This window comes from Dermacentor albipictus, chromosome 2 (assembly GCF_038994185.2).
Source record: "Dermacentor albipictus isolate Rhodes 1998 colony chromosome 2, USDA_Dalb.pri_finalv2, whole genome shotgun sequence".
Taxonomy (NCBI): domain Eukaryota; kingdom Metazoa; phylum Arthropoda; class Arachnida; order Ixodida; family Ixodidae; genus Dermacentor; species Dermacentor albipictus.
The window spans coordinates 102,557,574-102,576,450 of NC_091822.1; the positions used below are offsets into that span (position 1 = coordinate 102,557,574).

At 43.7% G+C, this 18,877-nt stretch overlaps 1 protein-coding gene across 8 annotated transcripts in view; it reads right to left on the bottom strand.

Moving 5' to 3' along the window:
- Window positions 1–18,877, bottom strand: part of LOC135911688 (neprilysin-1-like) — a 346,542-nt gene that overhangs the window by 234,771 nt on the left and 92,894 nt on the right. For all 8 annotated transcript variants that reach the window (XM_065444035.1, XM_065444039.1, XM_065444037.1 and 5 more), the window contains 2 exons: window positions 16,154–16,386; window positions 14,731–14,874 (listed from right to left, as the gene is read on the bottom strand). In XM_065444035.1, coding sequence (XP_065300107.1) covers window positions 14,731–14,874; window positions 16,154–16,386 — 377 coding nt within the window. The remainder of the gene's footprint in view (window positions 1–14,730; window positions 14,875–16,153; window positions 16,387–18,877) is intronic.

Consider the following 18,877-nt stretch of genomic DNA (forward strand, 5'->3'; position numbering starts at 1 on the left):
TTGCAGAGCACAATGTTAGCGTGAAAAATTTAGCTGCGGCTGAGAAGGCGCTTTGCTGTGACGTCACATGCACGAAAAAGAGCATGGGGCTCATTTGCATAGTTAACATTAGCGCACATGACGCCTTGTACAAAAACAATAATTGCAATACGTGGAGCAGTGGTATACGTTCTAAGCTGTTGCCTAGCTCCCTCTCTTCATAAAGTGTAAAATATGCAAAGACGACTCTGGAAGCAAAGGTTTGCAAGGCAAGGAATCTGGTTTGATACAATACCTATATTGAGATGCATAAGAGCATAAGCGACCAGCGTCGCTTCTGTAGTGTTTAAAGCACATGTAATTAACAGAAAGGAACCACAGACGATTCCGTTACTCCCAAAAGGAAATTTCAGTGCAGTTTTATATGTGTTGTCATTTCGCAATAAATTGGTTCGCGTGGACAATCAGTCCCGTGGGACATGTTGAAAACCGCGCAAAGTGTGGAGCCGCTGCCTGGCTAATCTGGGCATGGGAATGTGTGGAAAGTCGGCGGAGCGGGTCCTAATAATAAAAACAAAACGAAAAAGCAAAGAGCACTAGGATGAGGAGGCAGCATGCTGCTGCTGTTCTTGTTGCCATGACAAGAGGAACAATCATATGCACCGCCATTTCGCCAAAGTATCGCCCTCCTGCTAGGGCTCTAACTGAAGGGGACGTTGGCGCTAGCGTCGAAAGAGCGTCTGCTTAAATACAGCCACTGGCAGCCATGCGGAGATTCACCCCTGGGCCGCCACTTCAGAATGCGTACCGCGCGCGCCACGCATTCTCGTCTTTACGATTTCTTTCCGGGGCATTAATGACGCAAGTGATGGAAATTATTCGTCTGCTTCTGCTGCTGAACGCGCTTCCCGAACAGATGCTCATCTACGTCGCTGACAGGACCCTGTTGATCAGTTTCTGATTCTTTGGCGCAATATATCGCAAATTAAAACACGATCATGCGTTCAACATTTGTATTAGGGAGTATCGTAATTGTTGGTTGATTCTTGGGGGGTTATCACATTTCTACTTTGCGTGTTTGGTTCCGTGAATTTCATGCATCACGCTTTGGTACATGAGAATATGCACACATTTCGCGTAGATGAGTCTCTTCACGGGCAATTTTTCGATATCCCAGACCCCGAGCCGATGGCGTTTTTAAACTTATTTTTAAACTAGCGGGAAAATATTATGACATATGCTTGTAAGATAGCTTTTAAAAAATGCATGACATCATGGATTGCGTTTTGACTACTAAGGAAGCGTTGGTATTCGCACCACACAGCGTTGAAGAAATAATGTATTATTTCGAATGCATATGCAGCAAGAAACGCACACACAGGCGAGTTTACGCGCAGAGGGCCAGGAAAGCTGGGATGGTAGGCTTATCCGTTAGATTGTCGAGCGAAATAGCAATTTTATTACATTCTACTTCCTACTTTCATGTCCAGAACTTGCACTTGTCTGGCGGGTTCATGTACGACCCCAGCTTGCAGTTGAATGCATCCGAGAACTCGGGCATGTTCATGAGTGGCACGATGCACCGGGAGCGGCCAGGTGGGTAGCGATCGTGGCCCGAGAGCCAGGGCGGTGATGTATTATTGAACTCACTGTCACACCACGGTGTGCAACGGCCGACGAAGAATATCTGGTTCGCTGTCATGGCAACGCCTGGCAGCATGATGTCCCTTTTTGAGGGGGGCAGCATCCTAAAAGCTGAGTATGCCATCGTTGTTCCCCCTAAGTCAGCGAGGTTTTCCGAGTCTACAGTGTCGTTTAGGACTTCTCGCCTTGGCTGGAGAACCTGCGCGATGCGCAGTCGTACACTTGGTCATCGGCCCTTTGATTTACACCATTATAATTTGCACCACTGATAAGATACAAGTTCTGGTACTAGCAGTGCGTTTAGTATAAAGTCATACCATCAAGGTTATGATGGCAATAACCTTGTGGCATTCCGCACGTAGGCACTGAGCCATGCTTATGTTGCTTCTTGGTAATGCATTCTCCAAATGAATAATCTCTGTGTTTTAGCTGCGTACTCGCGGGCACCTTTTCATCGCAATAAAGGAAAAGCTACAGCGGGATAGCGCGCATAACACTGAGAGTTGATGAAAAAAGTCGCATGTTTTAATCCGCGATAGTTTAGGCTGCGGAAAAAAAAGCACACACCTCCTTTACAACAACAAAATAAGACAATATAGAGAAGTTAGCGCTAAACATGACTTATTTTACTGTTTTTCTCTTCTATCTCTGGGGCACATGCGGAACTGCGTCGAGAGCGGAAACTATGCGGATCTGTATCTGCTCATTGCAGTATCGGCCGTATCTGCAGATAGTTAATGCGCTCTCAAACACTGTCGGACTTCAAGGCACGTTAACATGTGTGCAAAAGGCCAGCCCCCAAACTTTGCCTTTCGTTGCCACAAAATATTGTGTAACCGTCCAGTTGCAGCAAAAAAGCCGCACTATAGCGTTCAATTTATATCACTAAAACAACAGCACTAACTAAATGTTATGATTCCAAACAAGGATTTGCAAGGAAATAGTGACAAAGTGCAGTGTTTTAATTGTAACGTTTTAGTCATAAGTATTGTGTTAGGGCCTTTGTCAACTATACACACGTGAGAACTTGCAGGTTTTCGTGAAGTTCAACGAAGTTTTGCTTTCTAATGCTTTCCAAAGCGTCTTCGCGCATTGCCTCGCGCTGACAAAAAAATAACCCACAGTGACATTTCAGTTAGGTAAGTTAAGATAACGAGAGCAAATAACTTAGCGAAACTCTGTTGATATCAGGGAAAGTTACGAGAACAAATTCGCAGACCAGGCACTGTTTGACTCAACAGACTTTCGCTCTGCCTGTCATCTTTTGGGGTATTACAAGTGATCTATTTCGCTGAGAATTCAATTAAACAAGTACGAGCAACTTGTAATTTCCTATAGAGCACTTATTGCGCTATTCTTAAGATGGCGAAAATTTTTCATACCGATGCACAGAACCTGAATCGGATTAGGGGCGCTCTAACGTACAGCTAACTCTATTTTTTCTATTCCATTTGTACCACTGGTTCTCCGTGATGGGTAAAAGATTTTTCGTGACATCACCACTTTGCGTGTCGGTCATGCGACGAACTAAAACCGCGAAAATTCTCCAACTGATAAGACGTGCGCACATTGATTATGCATGCTAAAAAGAACAGTGAAAAATATTTATTTCCCGTTGTAAATCTGTTTTCCCATTGGCCTTCACTATTCGCCTAAATTTTTTGGGCTTCGCTCATTTTGCCTGTCTCGCTTACCCTGCGGTGCACCTCGCTTATCCTCCCTTTTAATCATTAAGGTTGGGTTCATTAGAGTGATGCAGCACTGGAAAAGCATTGTAATTAGCATATCAATTTGAATCATCCATATGCTCATTCATATATTTTTATTGAATTCACTTACCCGAATTTGCTTATCTCATGGGTATAGCTTAAGAGCAATCGATCAATTCCTCACTTTGATCACTGCTATAACTACCTATCCATAGATAAGTTGCTCCCAGCCTCATGTTTCTTGTTTCCCGTGTGGCGCTAAATTGTAAATGCTCCTTTCCTGCTTCAAACTTGCCATCTGCCACTTCATACTTTCTTTAATTAGCATGCCTAAGTATCCGTGTTTTTTTGACCAAGCCATTTTGTTACACCGTTCTCACACAAAATAGTCCGTAACAGCTGGCTACTCTACATTTTGTAGATGCATTTTTGTCAGCGCGTTCACAGCAATAACTTCGGTACGCAGCTGCGTCTGAATTGTAAACATTTGTCCTGCTTTCTACCATCCTGAGCAATGTTTATGGTAGTTGAAGTGGTGCCCGCGGCAGTTCTTGAGAAGAGGAGCACCATGGTCATTTAAGGGACCGCTCTAGGCTTAGCTCAGAGGAGTGGAGGAACAGCTTGATAGTCTGTGAATACGCGGGTAATAGCCGCTTCGGCACTGTTGATTAGCACATTAAAGCACCGTTTTAGGACCGCGACATGGCTGCATACGGAATAGAATATGGCGGGTGGTAAATGTTTCAATATCGTATCGGTAATTTAGTGGCTATAGAGATTTGCTGCTGAGCGTGACGTTTCAGGTTAAGCTTCGGGGTACAGCAGTTGGATATATATGTGGGCGGAAAAAAAAAGGCTAGTGTGCCATACTTTCGGTGCATGTTACAGAATGCCAGATGGTCTGCATCTAAACATATATAGCCTGCAGTAAATGTTTCGGTAAGTTCCTTTTTGGCCATAAATTGAAGAACTATAAAGTTTTATTGCCGTTAGGAAACCGAAGTATGCGGCTATATTTCAATCGAGCAACGTGGGGTATCCATTCACCAGCTTCTTGAGATAGGATTACGGGGAAACTCCCATGAAACAGAACCTGCGGTTTTTGTCAATCACGCGTCTGCGGTTTGTAGTTAAATTTATAGACGTGGCTTAAAGTGTCATGTACAGCAAAGGAGCGGAATCAGCGGAAGGTTTGCGTTTTATGTACTTTGCACGTCGTTTTATTTCCAGTTCCCAGCGAGTCGGCCACGAGGTACTTAAAAAATTAAAAAAATTACGTACATGCGCGAGCCATAGTTTTTGACGTGCTGGAGCCGTATTCTTCGTTCTTGAGTTCGCGTGACGTCGCGTCGAGTACTGTATTCGACTGGAGCTACGGTTGTCTTCTCAATGGGCATGCGGGGCACCCCCTGCGGGCTCTAGTGCAAGTTTACAAGCCCTATATTGTAAAAGCTTTCTTTATCACGGGTCTTTAGGGTAATATATGAAACAGAATGAAATTACACGAAACTGCTGCTGATGGCACGGTACGGTCCGAATTCTGCTTAACGCACTCAAAATTTCATTATAAGTTCTAATGTTATACGAGCCTAAAACATGATATGATAATAGGTGCCTCGTGATGAGGAACTCGGTAATACTTGTGGCCCTCTGCGGCTCGTTTACTTGCCCCTAACTCAAAGTACACGGGTGTTTTCGCATTACGCCCTCATTAAAGTCAGGCCACCGCGGACAGAATTGAACCAGTTACTTCTAGTGACTTCTAGTAGTGAGAGTGGATTTCCCGGCTAGGTGAGGGGGGGGAAGGGGTGGCGCTCCATAATTGTAGCAGTAGCTCAGCGCGGTAAAACCCCAGAGGCAAGAAAGGTGGACAAACACAAGCGCTACTCACAACTCTTTAATGGAAGGATAGGATCGTACTTATATATCCCCCATCACGCATGCGTATAGCAAGCAAAAAAGGAGCAGGCATATACACATAAAAGGCGGTCACCTTTTATGTGCAAGTTGATGTGCAAATGCCGTCGCCTTTGATCTGATCAAGTTGGACTCTTTTTTGGCAGCTAGGTTCCTTTTGACGGTCGTCAGCGCCATAGTATAGTTTCTTCTGCAAAAATTAAAGCTTTGAGCACGAAGGACAAGAGCAGAGGTACAATGACCAAAGGTGGGACCGGAGGTTATACCCTACGTACACAACGTGTCACGCAACCTTAAAAAGTTGCTAACTGTCATGATACTCCTTTGGTATAAAGTTCATAAACAGAGATAACGCGCCTCAGAAAGGCTAGCCAACGTTTCCATAGGAGGACCCATCTTCGTCAAAGGTGGCCTTCATACAAGACTCAACGGTCACCCTGCGGACACAAAACACAATTTACCTAAAGCAGTATCGAGCCACTTTAATGAACATGGTCACATATTCTACAAAGCAAGGCTCTATATAAAAAAAACGAATTTCCATTGTCCTCGCGAGAGGAAATATATGCCATCATACCTCATACACAAGTTTAATTGCTTACACCCGACGAGAATTAATTTGGCACGTGGCAACATAGAATCTTTAAAAGCGGTAACTTAAATCTGAAATTGTCATATCGTCAACTAAGGCACAGAACACATTTTGCCACCAGCTAACCTTAATTCTTAATCTCACCTATACATCCATTTGGAAACTTTTTTTCATGCCTACTACTCAATTTAATACACCCTTTTTTGTTTTGACGTTTATATCAATTGTACGACCCACTTTTCTCATGTACACATGCCACCGCCCCCTTCTGCGCACGTCACCCTCCTATTTTTATTCCGGTTTCGGTTCCCCTCTCTCTTTTCTTTTTCTTTTTTGTTTGTTTTTAATTATATATTTTTGGAACACCCTCACCAACACATTCCAAAGTCCCAGACGTCAGTACACCTTTTTCGGTGCCTCGGCCACACAGGGTTTCGCCATTTCTGTATACCGCCGTCATGACACCTACGCTGAGCTACTGGGGTTAACGTCCCTTGAAGGGCCATGCCGTTGTCTTCCAGTTACCCTATACAATCTACCCCAGACTTCTTGTGGCCATCTTAACTACTTCAATTTTTTTTTCGACGCATTGCTGTTATGCTACTGAAGTCACTCTTTCAACTAATGTCTTTTTGGGGGGGTGGTCTTTTCTGGTACTCGTGCACTGACCGCCTGACCGGCTCTTCTAAAGCCACAAGAACTTGCAGCGAATGACACCCCGGAATGCTCTATAACCTCTCGCTTGTCCAACGCTCTCCCATGCCCGCCATATTTTTTTTTTCTTTTTCTACTGTTCTTTTTTTTTCTTGGTGTCCCGTCCCCCGTATTTGTCTCTCCCTTTCTTTTCCTTGGTCCCCGCCTTACCACCAATCTCCCGCTCTTGTCCCCTCGTCTTGGGCACCACGCTTACAGACGTTTGGCGACAGCGCTCATTATCTCTGAATGTATCTCCCTTTATAACCAACCGCCACGTACAACAACCACATGTGACTGCACTAAACCCTTAAAACCCACCTGCCGAGGATGACAAGATGGCCTTTGACGAAGATAGGTCCTCCTATCGAAACGTTGGCCAGCCTTTCTGAGGCAACTTATCACTGTTTATAAACTTTATACCACAGTGTGCTATTCTACCTGTCAGCCCCTTTCTTGAATCTGTGACATTCCTTTGGTTTTTTTCTACGCCCAACAAGCTTTCGAAGCTGTTCTCTCGAGTTTGCCGTTAGAGCAGGCGGGGTTTCCGCACGAGGCATGAGAAGCCTTTTATTAAGTGCTCCAGAAAGGATGTAAATGCAATCCCTTGCATCCTTGTGGGCAGAGCTTCTACATTGGCAAAACTGAGAGTTGCGAGAATGGCCGATTAAGGGAACATACGCAGGAAATAAAGAAAAAGGATGATAAGGTCTCACATATGGTGGCTCATGTTGCCGCGTGTGGGTGTGACGTTCGATGTTCCAAGACTACAATTCTGAGCAGGAGCGGTAACATTGCTTCGAGGCATGTGCTTGAGGCCTTCTTTATTTTATTTATTATTTATTTTATTTTATTTATTTATGACATGCTCCATGCCATGAGGCCCAAGCAGGAGTGAAATAAAAAAATATAACAATGTTAAATTGTACCATCCAAATTCACTAAAACGAGCAGTAGAAAAACAATACGAAAAAACAACATAGTCCCTGACAAGATCAATACAATCCACACAGTCAGCCGGCAAGGAGTTCAAATCAGTGCTTGTGTGGGGAAAGAATGCCGAAATAAATTAGTCTTAGCAAAGTACGGGTCAAGAGAAAGGTGATGGAAATGTCGGGTTTGTCTACAGCTGTCGATAATGCTATGTGCCGTAAGGAATTTAGTTCAAGTTTCTGGTTAATTAAGAAATAAAAAAAATCTTCAAACGAAAAAATTTGCGACCGGACTTCAGGGCTGGGATTGAATTCGCTTGCATTAGTGCTGAGACGAAAACGGTGTGACTGTATTGCGAAAAATATAAACGAACCGCTTTTTTATTTTTTAAAGTGCTTTTATGTGAGTGGTAGTATGTGGGTCTCAGACAATCCAGGCATATTGTAATTTAGGCCTTATAAAGATTCGTATGCTGGTTTATTAACATGGAGTGGTGTATCTTTTAGTTTATGGCGCAACAAGCAGAGTTTACGTAAGTCAGAGGAGCAAGTATGAATTTGAATGAATTTTGAATTTAAATGCACCTAGCCTCATTAATAAAATTGAGAAATTTAACTGTCTAATTGAATGTCATATTCCATCAATTATATGTGTGACTGAGACTTGGCTGAACGAATCCATTCTTGATCATGAGTTCAGGCCTGCTGGTTACACGGTTCTAAGAAAAGACAGGCCTTCTGGCCGTGGTGGCGGAGTAGCACTTTTTATTAAAAGTATCGAATTCTCTTTACTACCTCAACTTCCATATGTTGAATCGATATGGTGTAAACTAAAACTTAATGGTGTTGCTATTGTTATCGGTGCTATCTACCGTCCCACAAATTCCGCCCCTGACATTTTTTCGGCTATCAGTGATTACATTGTCCGACAAAAGATTAACGGTTCTAAATTGGTACTAATCGGTGACTTTAATGCCCCCGCTATAGGTTGGCATTCGTTATCATCAACTGGCCGTGATAGCATAATTTGTGATTCCTTAATTGACATGTCAGTAGCTTTCGATCTATCACAGCTGGTTGTCGACACAACGCGCGAAAATTTTGTCTTAGATCTTGTTTTTGTCACTGATGAGTTGGTAAAGAATGGATATCAGTACCGTGTTGTGGATGGAATTTCCGACCATAAGGCTGTTTTCGTTCATCTAAATGTTGCTTCTGTACCAGTACGACCAACGTTTGAAACTGTCCTGAATTTTGAGCGTGCTGACGACACTTCTATTATTGCTAAACTTGCATCATGTTTGGATGATTTTGTGTCTTGTAGTAAACACTGCAGTGTTCATATCTTGACTAACCAATTGTATAGTATAGTTAATGAGTGTATAGCGCAATTTGTTCCTCAAAAGAGTATTAAACGCCATGCCACACACCCATGGTATACCAGACCAATTATACAACTCAAACATCGCATTAAGCGACTGCGAAAACGACGGAATGCACACAATAATGACGTGGAGTCCCTAAATAAATTACTTAAATCTGATCTAAAAGCCAAAACGAGTGAACCCAGAAAGTTCTATTTCAATACCACATTATCCTCTTTTATAAAAAAATAATCCACTTAAGTTTTGGAAAACCATCAATCCTGCTACCTCCTGCCCGTCATCCTTCGTAATAAATGATGTGTCCTGTTCGGACCCTTCGACATTCTCGGAGGCGTTTAATGGCTATTTCAAATCTGTGTTTGGAAATAGCAATGCTACCATCCCCGACATTGGCATTATCCAGGAAATGGCTCTGTTTCCGAGAATTGAAATTAGCTATACCGGTATTTATAACCTTCTCCTTGAACATCGACATTACTAAGGGTGCCGGACCAGATGGTATACCAAAAACGTTCTTGAAGCGCTATGCAGAATGGAATGCTCATTACTTAACCATAATTTTTGTAAATCATTAGAGACCTGTAATGCACCGGCCATTTGGAAAATCACCAATGTAATTCCTGCGTTCAAATCGAGTAATAAGCAACTAATTTCCAACTACAGGCCCACCTCGTTAACATGTACTTGTTGCAAACTCTTAGAGCACATAATTCACAAACAAGTCCTTCAGTATTTAAGTACTAATAATATATTGTCGCAGAATCAACACGGCTTGCGCTCTGGTTTTTATACTACTCAACTCATTAAATTCACTCATGACATCGCTTCGGCTCTAAATAATCGAGGTCAGGTTGATGCCATATTCATAGATTATAGCAACGCGTTTGATATGGTGTGCCACAAACAACTCCTTCTTAGGCTCAGTAAAATAATTAACGATGACAAATTACTCGGCTGGATAGCTGATTGGCTACATTTAAGATATCAGTATGTTGCTTTTAATCACGCGCAGTCATCGTCGGCCACAGTCACTTCCGGGGTACCGCAGGGCTCAGTCCTTGGGCCCCTGCTGTTCATTATTTATATTAATGATGTCACACAGGTCATTAGGGACACACCAGTGAAACTGCGATTGTACGCTGACGACTGCGTGCTCTATACCAGAGTAACTAACAGACGAGATGAAGAGGTTCTTAACAATGTATTTTCGTCCCTTTGTGGTTGGAGCAACGTGTGGCAAATGAGTATTAATTACCAAAAAACTTTACTAATGACTTTCACTAATAAAAAGCAGCCGTTAAATTTCAGTTATAGTTGCAATGGGCACTACCTAAATTCTGTAAATACCTTCAAATATTTTGGAGTTACCTTCACTCGAAACTTACAATGGCACCCTCATATTGAAACAATTTGCGCTAGGGTACTTAGGAAACTGGGGTATTTAAAGCGAACCCTGAAATGCTCCACTAAGGACTGCAAAGTAACAGCTTATAAATCCGTCGTCAGACCATTACTAGAATACGCCTCAGTGGTATAGGCACCATACACTGCACTGGACATTAAGAAGCTTGAAACCATACAAAAGAGAGCAATACGGTTCATTCTTCACCGATATGACCACAACTTTCCTCCCTCATCTCTCGCATGTGCATTATCAATAGAACTCTTGGCTCATCGACGCACACTTGAACGTGTCACTTTGCTACATAAGATTGTACACGCCCAAAGTTGCATTCATGCCCCGATTTCCTTCAGTCATCCCACTTGGCGTGCCACGCGCCGTTCACCCCCACTTAATATTGTTCCTTTCCAGTCTTTTGTAAATTGTTTTAAGTATTCGTTTTTCACAAGCACTGCTGAAATTTGGAACAACCTAGCTGGTTCCGTGCGCGAAAAACATAACGAAGAGTTTTCGGAAGAATTGTCTAACCACATTTTGTAATTACGTTTCAAATTCATTGTAGGTTGTTTTGATCTACTGTCTGGTGTATCCACTCCTGCTATGTCTAATGTTTCAGACAGCAGTATCGGTAAATAATAAATAAATAAATAAATAAATAAATAAATAAAATGTGCGTGTTCCAGCTTCAGTTGCTTGTTAGTGTCACACCAAATTACTTATATTCGTTTACTTCTATAATAAGTCCCGAACCCAGAGAAAAAGATAATTTAAATAAATTGAGTTTTCTAGTAACGCGTAGTGGAACTGTCTTTTCTAAGTTTAGTTTCATACCCCATCTATTGCCCCACGTGCGGGTTTTGTGGGCCGTGTTTAGTGCAACCAGATCATCAGCTGACTGGATCTCATTGAAGATGATGCACTCATACGCATATATGTGAATCTACACAGGTTGGTTAATCACATCGACAATGTCGTTACAGTATATCAGAAATAGCACAGGCGCTAGCACACTACCCTTACGGGTGCCAGATGTGACAGGAAGGGCACCAGATTCTTCAGCATTTATGGATACACATTCGTTGCGCTGGCGTAAATACGTTGAAACCCAGACAATAAGATAGTCTGGCAGTTTTATATTCTGAAGTTTCTCGACTAATCCGCCATGTAGTACAAAATCGAAAGCCCTGCTGAAATCCAAGAAGAATAGACCTACCTGACCGGCTCTGTCAGTGAAGGACACAGGGAAGTGAAATAAGGCGTCTAATTGTGTAACTGTCGAAAACCCTTTCCTAAACTATGCTGCTGTTGCGACAAAACGTTATTTTCCTGAAGAAATTTTGAAATTAGGTTGCCTACAGTGTGCTCTAGAAACTTAGAACAAGAACACAACAAAGCTATGAGGTGGTTTTTGGAGAAAGGAAGCGTGTCACCTTTCTTCAGCACAGGAACGACACATGCCATCTTCCAATAGTCAGATATGGATGCAATTTTAATAGAAGCTTGAAATATAACGACAAGGATCTTGCCCAGGGCTTCAGCGAAACGCCCAAGGAATGCGCCTGGAATGCCGTCAGGTCGCGGCGAAGATTTAACATTTAGTCTAAGCAGCAGGTTAAGTACGCCTTCAATTGTAATCAAATCGGTCGCATTGGAGATATGAGAGGAGAATCTTGAAATAACTGTCCAGAAGGTGTGGAAAAAACACTGTTAAAGTAGTGTTTAAAATGCGGCGCAATAGTCTTGTGATAATATATTACGGCACCGTTATAAGATATTTGTTGCACATGAATTTCACTTCCTTTTACAAAATACCAGAAACCCTGAGGAGCCTCAGAAATGTAGTTCGGGAGGGTCGTGTTAAAATTGGAAGATTTGTTGCGGTTAATGGCATCGGAAAGTGATGCGCGAGCTTCACTGAAAGCATGAGTTGATGTTCTTTTCCTTCATAGGCGTTTAGTCTACCGTTTTAAATGTATTATATGCCTCTTAATCCATGATCTGGCCGTTCTCTTTGTCTTATCAGGTAATAGATTACGTAAGCAAAAGTAGCACACATTCCTAAACTTGTTCCGAAGAACAACAGCATCATAATTAGAGAAGTCGGCTGACTGGGAATCGAAGTAGTCTAAACTGGCAACATCACCGCCTCGCTAAAGATCCTTCACTTTTTAAACAACTGGAGTATTAGTGTTACATTTGGGAGTGAGTGCAAAGCAAACAGACACAACTTTATGATAGGATAGGTCGGAATATACGGACACTTCACAGTCGTCAAGGCAGCGATGAAGAAAAACCAAATCAAGAATAGAACAAGAAGAGTTGCCTAAACTTGTAGGTACACTGAAAGTCTGAGCGAGGTTATAATGAAGCGTGATATCAAACATAGTATTGGCATTCTTGACAGAATCGGCATCTGATAGCAAGCGGTTCCAGTCAAGACTTGAAAGCTTGAAATCCCTAACCACAATCAACATATATTTGTTGTAATGTATCATATGATCGCTTAGCTTAACCAGCAGATCCGGCGTCGACTCTGGTGGTCTGCATACCGCATACAACAGGAACACATGTCCAAATAGGTTAACCTTTCAGCATAAACATTCAACACCATTTAGGCCTTGAAGCAAAATGGCTTCTATGTCCGATTTGATGACGACAGCGAGTCCTCCGCTGCTGGTTTGCCTATCTTTACGAAACATTTTGAGTGCTGGAGGAATAAGTTCATCGATGCTAATTGAACTGTGGAGCGAAGTTTCAGTAATGACGATGACGTGTGGGTAATAAGCAAGGAGAGCTGCTTTCAGTAGGATGGTCTTGTTGACAATACTCCGAGCATTTATGTTTAAAAACCTCACTTGCTTGTCCTGAACAGGTCATGGGAGAGGCGCTTGGGGGGATCTTGAAATTATCCTGCGTTCATGTTTTGTCTATTCACAGACAAGCACGTCACTCGCGATGTGCAACTTGTCGTGAACAAGAAACACTTTCTTGCCTTACGACATCTCTTATTCTGCACTTAGCCAAAGAAAAATACAGGTAGCTGTTATAAGGGAGCCTCCTTTGACTTGATGCCGAATTGGACTTCTTGCGCAACCGCATTTAATGGGCATGTGCCTGTTCCTTTTTTGCTTGGTAAGCGCGTGCGTGACAGGAGGATATATGTTGCCGCTAGGTGTCACGAGCCAGCGCTGAAAGAAAGAAGTTGAGACTGGAACACGCGCTCAGCAAGAGACGGGCGCTGAAGTAGAAGAGGTAGAAGCTGAGGGCGCCGGCTTAAACTATTGCACGCCATCTTGTACAACCGTCTCCCTCGCCGACGCCGGGTACATCGTCCATTGTCTTTTCGTGACAATATGAACGATTCTATCCTTCCGATAAACAGTTGTGAGTAGAGCTCGTCTTTGTGCACCTTCCTGGAATCTGTGGTTCTTATCGCATTGTTACTACATATAGCTCAGCAGCGCAGCCCCTAGGTATCGCGGCGGGTGTGCTCTGAAGGTAAGCTGTCATAGCTCGGCTGGCTTTACCGTAAGATGAAACTCCGGCATTCTGTGGTCTCAGTGCCACCTGAGCCCTTGAACACATAGGATGAAGATCGCTCAACCAGCCAACGCATACTATGACTAAAGTTCAAGGGGCACTTAGTTATTGCTACGTCGATGAATGCGTGAGCATTGCCACAACCATTCGATTCTTAGACATTATGCCACAACGCAAGCTCGTGGGTTCGACTCCTACTAATAGTCTTGGATTCGAGTGCCTTAAATACCTTGATCCGAATTACCTATGTGTTATTCAACTTCGCCTTCATTAACACAACATGTCGTGGGTTGGACTCCCGCCAAAGGTCGAGGGCTTGATGGCATTTTAGACCATCGATGGTCACGCCAACTACTGCAACTAGGCCGAATTTTCCACCTGTTGAGCTAGATAATGCTTTCGTATTAATATTCGACCTTAACCTAAATCAGCTATTAAGGATGTAGTTAGAGGTCGCACGCCTTAATGTGCCACATATACAGCGCACGTAACCGACCGTCAATAAATCCAGGAGCTAATGCAGGACTACTTATGAGCAGTGCTTAGCTGGTAAGGTTAGCTCTACAGAGCTGTGGCTAAAAAATGAACTAAATGATGCACAAAATTTACTGAGAAAATAGTTTAATGCAGTGTACTTATATGGGCTTGAGGATTTTATTCTAAGTGGGAATTTGAAAAGAATAGCAACCGAGGTTACAGAAAAATTTAATGTAACTTCGGTGTGATTTATATAAGGCACACGGATCCCACCAAGAAGGCCTAGCGTTTCAACACAGAGGGGAGGTTTTTCTCAGGTTACATCGGAGGTTAGATCACAGCATGGTATTTGTCACACATACTGGGCTGCTTCTGAAAACAAGCGGCGACTACGAGTCCGCTCACTACAAGAGCTTAATGCGATGGTATTCCCGCCAGCGTTGCGAGAGAGTTAACTTACATCCTTGTGAAAGTGCCGCAAGCACATCATCCTGTTCACGTAGTGGTTGGCCGATTCAGGTGACAGCCAATGCCTCTCCTTGGCGTTCTCGTCATACTGTGATCCCTTGACGTCGTAGCCATGCATCATCTCATGAGCAATAATCTGGCACAAATAGAGCAGCAAAGAGAACATAAGCAATGGTGGGCACTTTTGAACACTGAACAATGGTTATGCCACCTACGTGCCACTCGTTACAGCCATATAGAGAACAGCTGGTACGTGGCTGCCAGGCCGAATTTTCAGAAACACCAATGAGTCGGCGTATTTTGCGACAGCACTGTTTGCTGGCCTGATGCCTCTTGACAGTGCTCGAAATGCAGTATCAAGGAAATAACTTATTTTGAACATTGTCCACTGCTCTAAATCTCGAAGAACTTAAAACACTACCACCAAAACTCCGGAATGATCGCTTGTCACGAAAGAGTTGAGCGCTTCAGTCTTTAAAGTTTCTTTATCAGCCGCACGTAGTCCATAATGTCGGCACATATTCTGCGGGTGTTCAAAGCACAGTACCTCTGCTCTTTCTAGCGCAAGACCTTCAAATCGGTGATCACTATCTTTCCAAGTGATAAAGCCGCACTTGCAGCTACTGATAAGAATAAATGATGAAAAGCATTGTGATATCTATTTGCCCTTCCTCTCTTCTTTTTTTACAGCAAAGTTGTAAATGACGAGATTCTAGCGGACAGATCACCGTAGGTCAAAAGCACAGGCCGATCATGAAGATACTGTATACTTCGCCGACTAGCGGCGGAAATTAGGCAGGCTTAAAGCCCTCCACCAACCTGCAAAAATAGGTTAAATTTTTTAGGTCCTAATGCAACCCGTATCCGATATTCAGCTGATATGAGTGAATATTACAAGTGGACCCACGTCGGCCATGTGTACGTTCGCGCCGCCCCCTTTTTTCGGCATTGTAAGCGCTTACGTATCTCGTCTCATTTCCTTCCGGCCCCCCGTTGTGGTGGCCCCGTCGAAAAATCACGCGTCTCTAGTTTCCTCTGGCTTCTCGGGGCGGTGGTCCCGTCATCAACGCGAATGTATATAAAATCGCGGTAAATGAGTCTGCAGGTACGTGAAAAATTCTGTGTGACCTTTATGTCGTATGCTAAACAGCTTCGCTAGTGAACCACCTTCACATAGTGAAATGGCACCTTTTTGGTTTTGTAATTTCGCAACATTTATTTCGCCTTTTGCGTATGGTATATTTGAGCACTGCTAAAGGCGTGCGGACCAGTTGAGAAACCGCGCCAAATCTTCGGCGTTTGCAAACGTGATGTATCACACTAGGCATTAGATAATTTACGCAACATCATCGGTTTTTTTCTACGCAGGACTCACGCCATATCTGACATCCGATCGTACCAACGCGTGTGCTCACCGTGCCAATGCTACCGTAGTTGAAGGCAGCGGGACCGTCAGGGAGAAAGGTGTTAGGAAGCAGAATCGATGCCGGGATGATCATCGTATTAGTGTAGGGCCTGTAATTCGCGGTCACCTCGGTCGCCGAATGCAAGAGCATCGTTGTGTCAGTCCAGGCTTGGTGAATGGCTGCGGCTGTGGCCTCACGCCAAGCTTTGAAGAACCGGTCAGTGGGCAAATCCGGAAAGTTCGCTGTGTAAAGACGTGCATCGCCCGTGAGAAAGACGAGGAAGAGGTATAAATCGTTCTTTTTGCTGCGTTACCGTAATCTTTCAAAATTTACTCTCGCATGTAGCACAATTCGACTCCATGACTTGAGTTACATGAAGGGGCGGACATTATTTGCACAATCGAAATTTGTTTTTGGCTAAAAGCAAAAATTTGACTTACAAATAAAATATTTCTTTATGGCACCTGTCGTAATTTAAAAACGGCATCGGGTAAACTTATATGATATACCTATTTGGAATAAATAATGAAAATGACGCCATTTCCGAGATTTATGCTCCCAAAATATGCATCGAATACATTGGCATTACAGGTATTTTATTGCGTAAATGTATAAAAGGGCATGCTTCTAATAAAAATGGGGCAACATATTACTTTTGTGCGCGTTTTTCAAAACTAGTCCCACTTTCAATATTCTTTCTGTGTTGGTGTACTTTATAAACTGAGGGGCTCTTATTTAAAAATTTGAATGTACCTGATGTAGCTGGATATGAAATTGATTAGTATGGTTTCAACACTCTTCCAATTACCCAGTTCATTTCTGTCGCAAGTATGTGGCAGTGTCTTCGACCCGTCGGCTCAGTGAGAATGTTTGTGCTACATGCCGCAGGAGGTTTTGATAACCTTCGCTAGCATTACGAAAATCAGCTGGTACATCGCAGATCACTGCAGACAAACATATGACAAAAAACAAATTTACCCGAAGCAAAGATGAAAACCACAATCGAGCACCAAAGAAACAATGTCTCGAAGTTCATCAGCGGGCCTAGAACGGCTTAAGACGCACCACGTGGGCGACTTCAGGTTGTGCGCAGTGCCGCTGTTACTGTTAAATGCCGTCTGGCACGATCTCACACTCCAGTGTGCCATACATGTTAGATTATTTAGCTGGGTCCGAAATAGCATAGGAAAAAAGCTTGAACTACTCGTAGTTGTATCGGAGCCTAAACCCAAGCACGGTCTGCCGGGCTGGTATTCCATGTAGTGTCGTCGAAATCGTTGTGTTGGCTGTCCGTCATTTCCTCGTTCTTGATGGAAAGTTGAGTAAGTTGTCGTGCTTCTTCGTCACCCTGCAAATAGGAGTCGACGTCCAGATGCTATTCTTCAGTAACGTAGAGCAGCATCGCATCAAGAGTGGTCGTCGGAGTCCTTCCGTAAACCACCCTGAATGGTATAGTCTGTGTTGTTTCTTGCACGGCGATGTTGCAGCTGAAGGTTACGTAGGGAAGGAACGCATCCGAGGTCTTGTGCTCGATGCCGACTTGCTTGGATAACATGTCGGCGAGAGTCACATTGAGGCGATCTGCAAGGATGTTAGTCTGCAGGTGGTAAGTGGGTTGTCCGGCAGGACAGCTTGAGCAAGCTCCGTCGTAAAAGCAGTTCCACTGTCGGTGATCAGCACTTCTGCGGTACCTTGTAGTAAGAGGATGTTTTCCACGAAGAATTTTTCCCCTTCGGTCGCAGTACCTTTGGGTAAGGATTTCGTTTTGGCTTAGCAGGTAACGTAGTCGATAGCCACAACAATCGACTTATTCCTGGGGGTAGATGCCGGGAATGATCCTAACAGGTTAATTACGATGCGCTGGTATATCGGCCAACCGGCTAGATTCGCTGCAGCAATTTCGCTAGCCGTCTCGACATGTCTCGCCGTAGTGGGTGGCACATGCCGAAAAATCTTACCTTGTATCCTCGATAGCATACGGGAGAATCCAAGGTGCCAGTCGGTCGGATGCTCATGTAGAGTGCGCACAACTTCTGGACGCAGTGCTGAGGACACGACAAGAAACATGTTTGCTGATACTGGTGAGAAGTTTATCTGTACAAGTTGGTTATTTAGCATGAAAAACTAAGGAAATCCTTCCGCTTAATGTCCTAGGGACATCATTGGTGTTGCCTTCCAAGTAATCGGCGAGGGGTTCTTTATTTCTGGATCTGCTCGCTGCTTTTCAGCGAAGATTCGCACGCCCACTCTTCCCAGGAAGGCTTCGTCATCCTGGTCGTCCTGCAGCAGTGCGTCACTATGTGCGTGTGATAGACAGTAGGCATCCGAGTGCACCCATCTAGACATGGAGACGGCAGTAATATCACGATGCTGGCGGCGACTCCATCTTACAAGGCCTCTTGGAACGTCTTGTAAATTTGCCAGCCAAAACAAGGCATGGTGGTTGCTTAACGACTTGTAAGGACGAAATCTCTTGATAGTCGAAGTGATGGCAACGCACTCTTTCTCCGTCGTAGAATGATTGCCTTCTGCTTTCGAAAGCGACCGGCTAGCGTGTGGAATTGTGGAATGACCCTTAAAATCCGTGTTTGGACAATGATGGCGTCAAGGCCTAGGCTACATGCGTCGGTGTGAATTTCGGTATCGGCATCCTCATCGAAGTGGGTGAGTACGCGTGGTGTTGGTTAAGCTCTTCGAATGCTTCGATTTGTATCGTTCCTCACATGAACATGA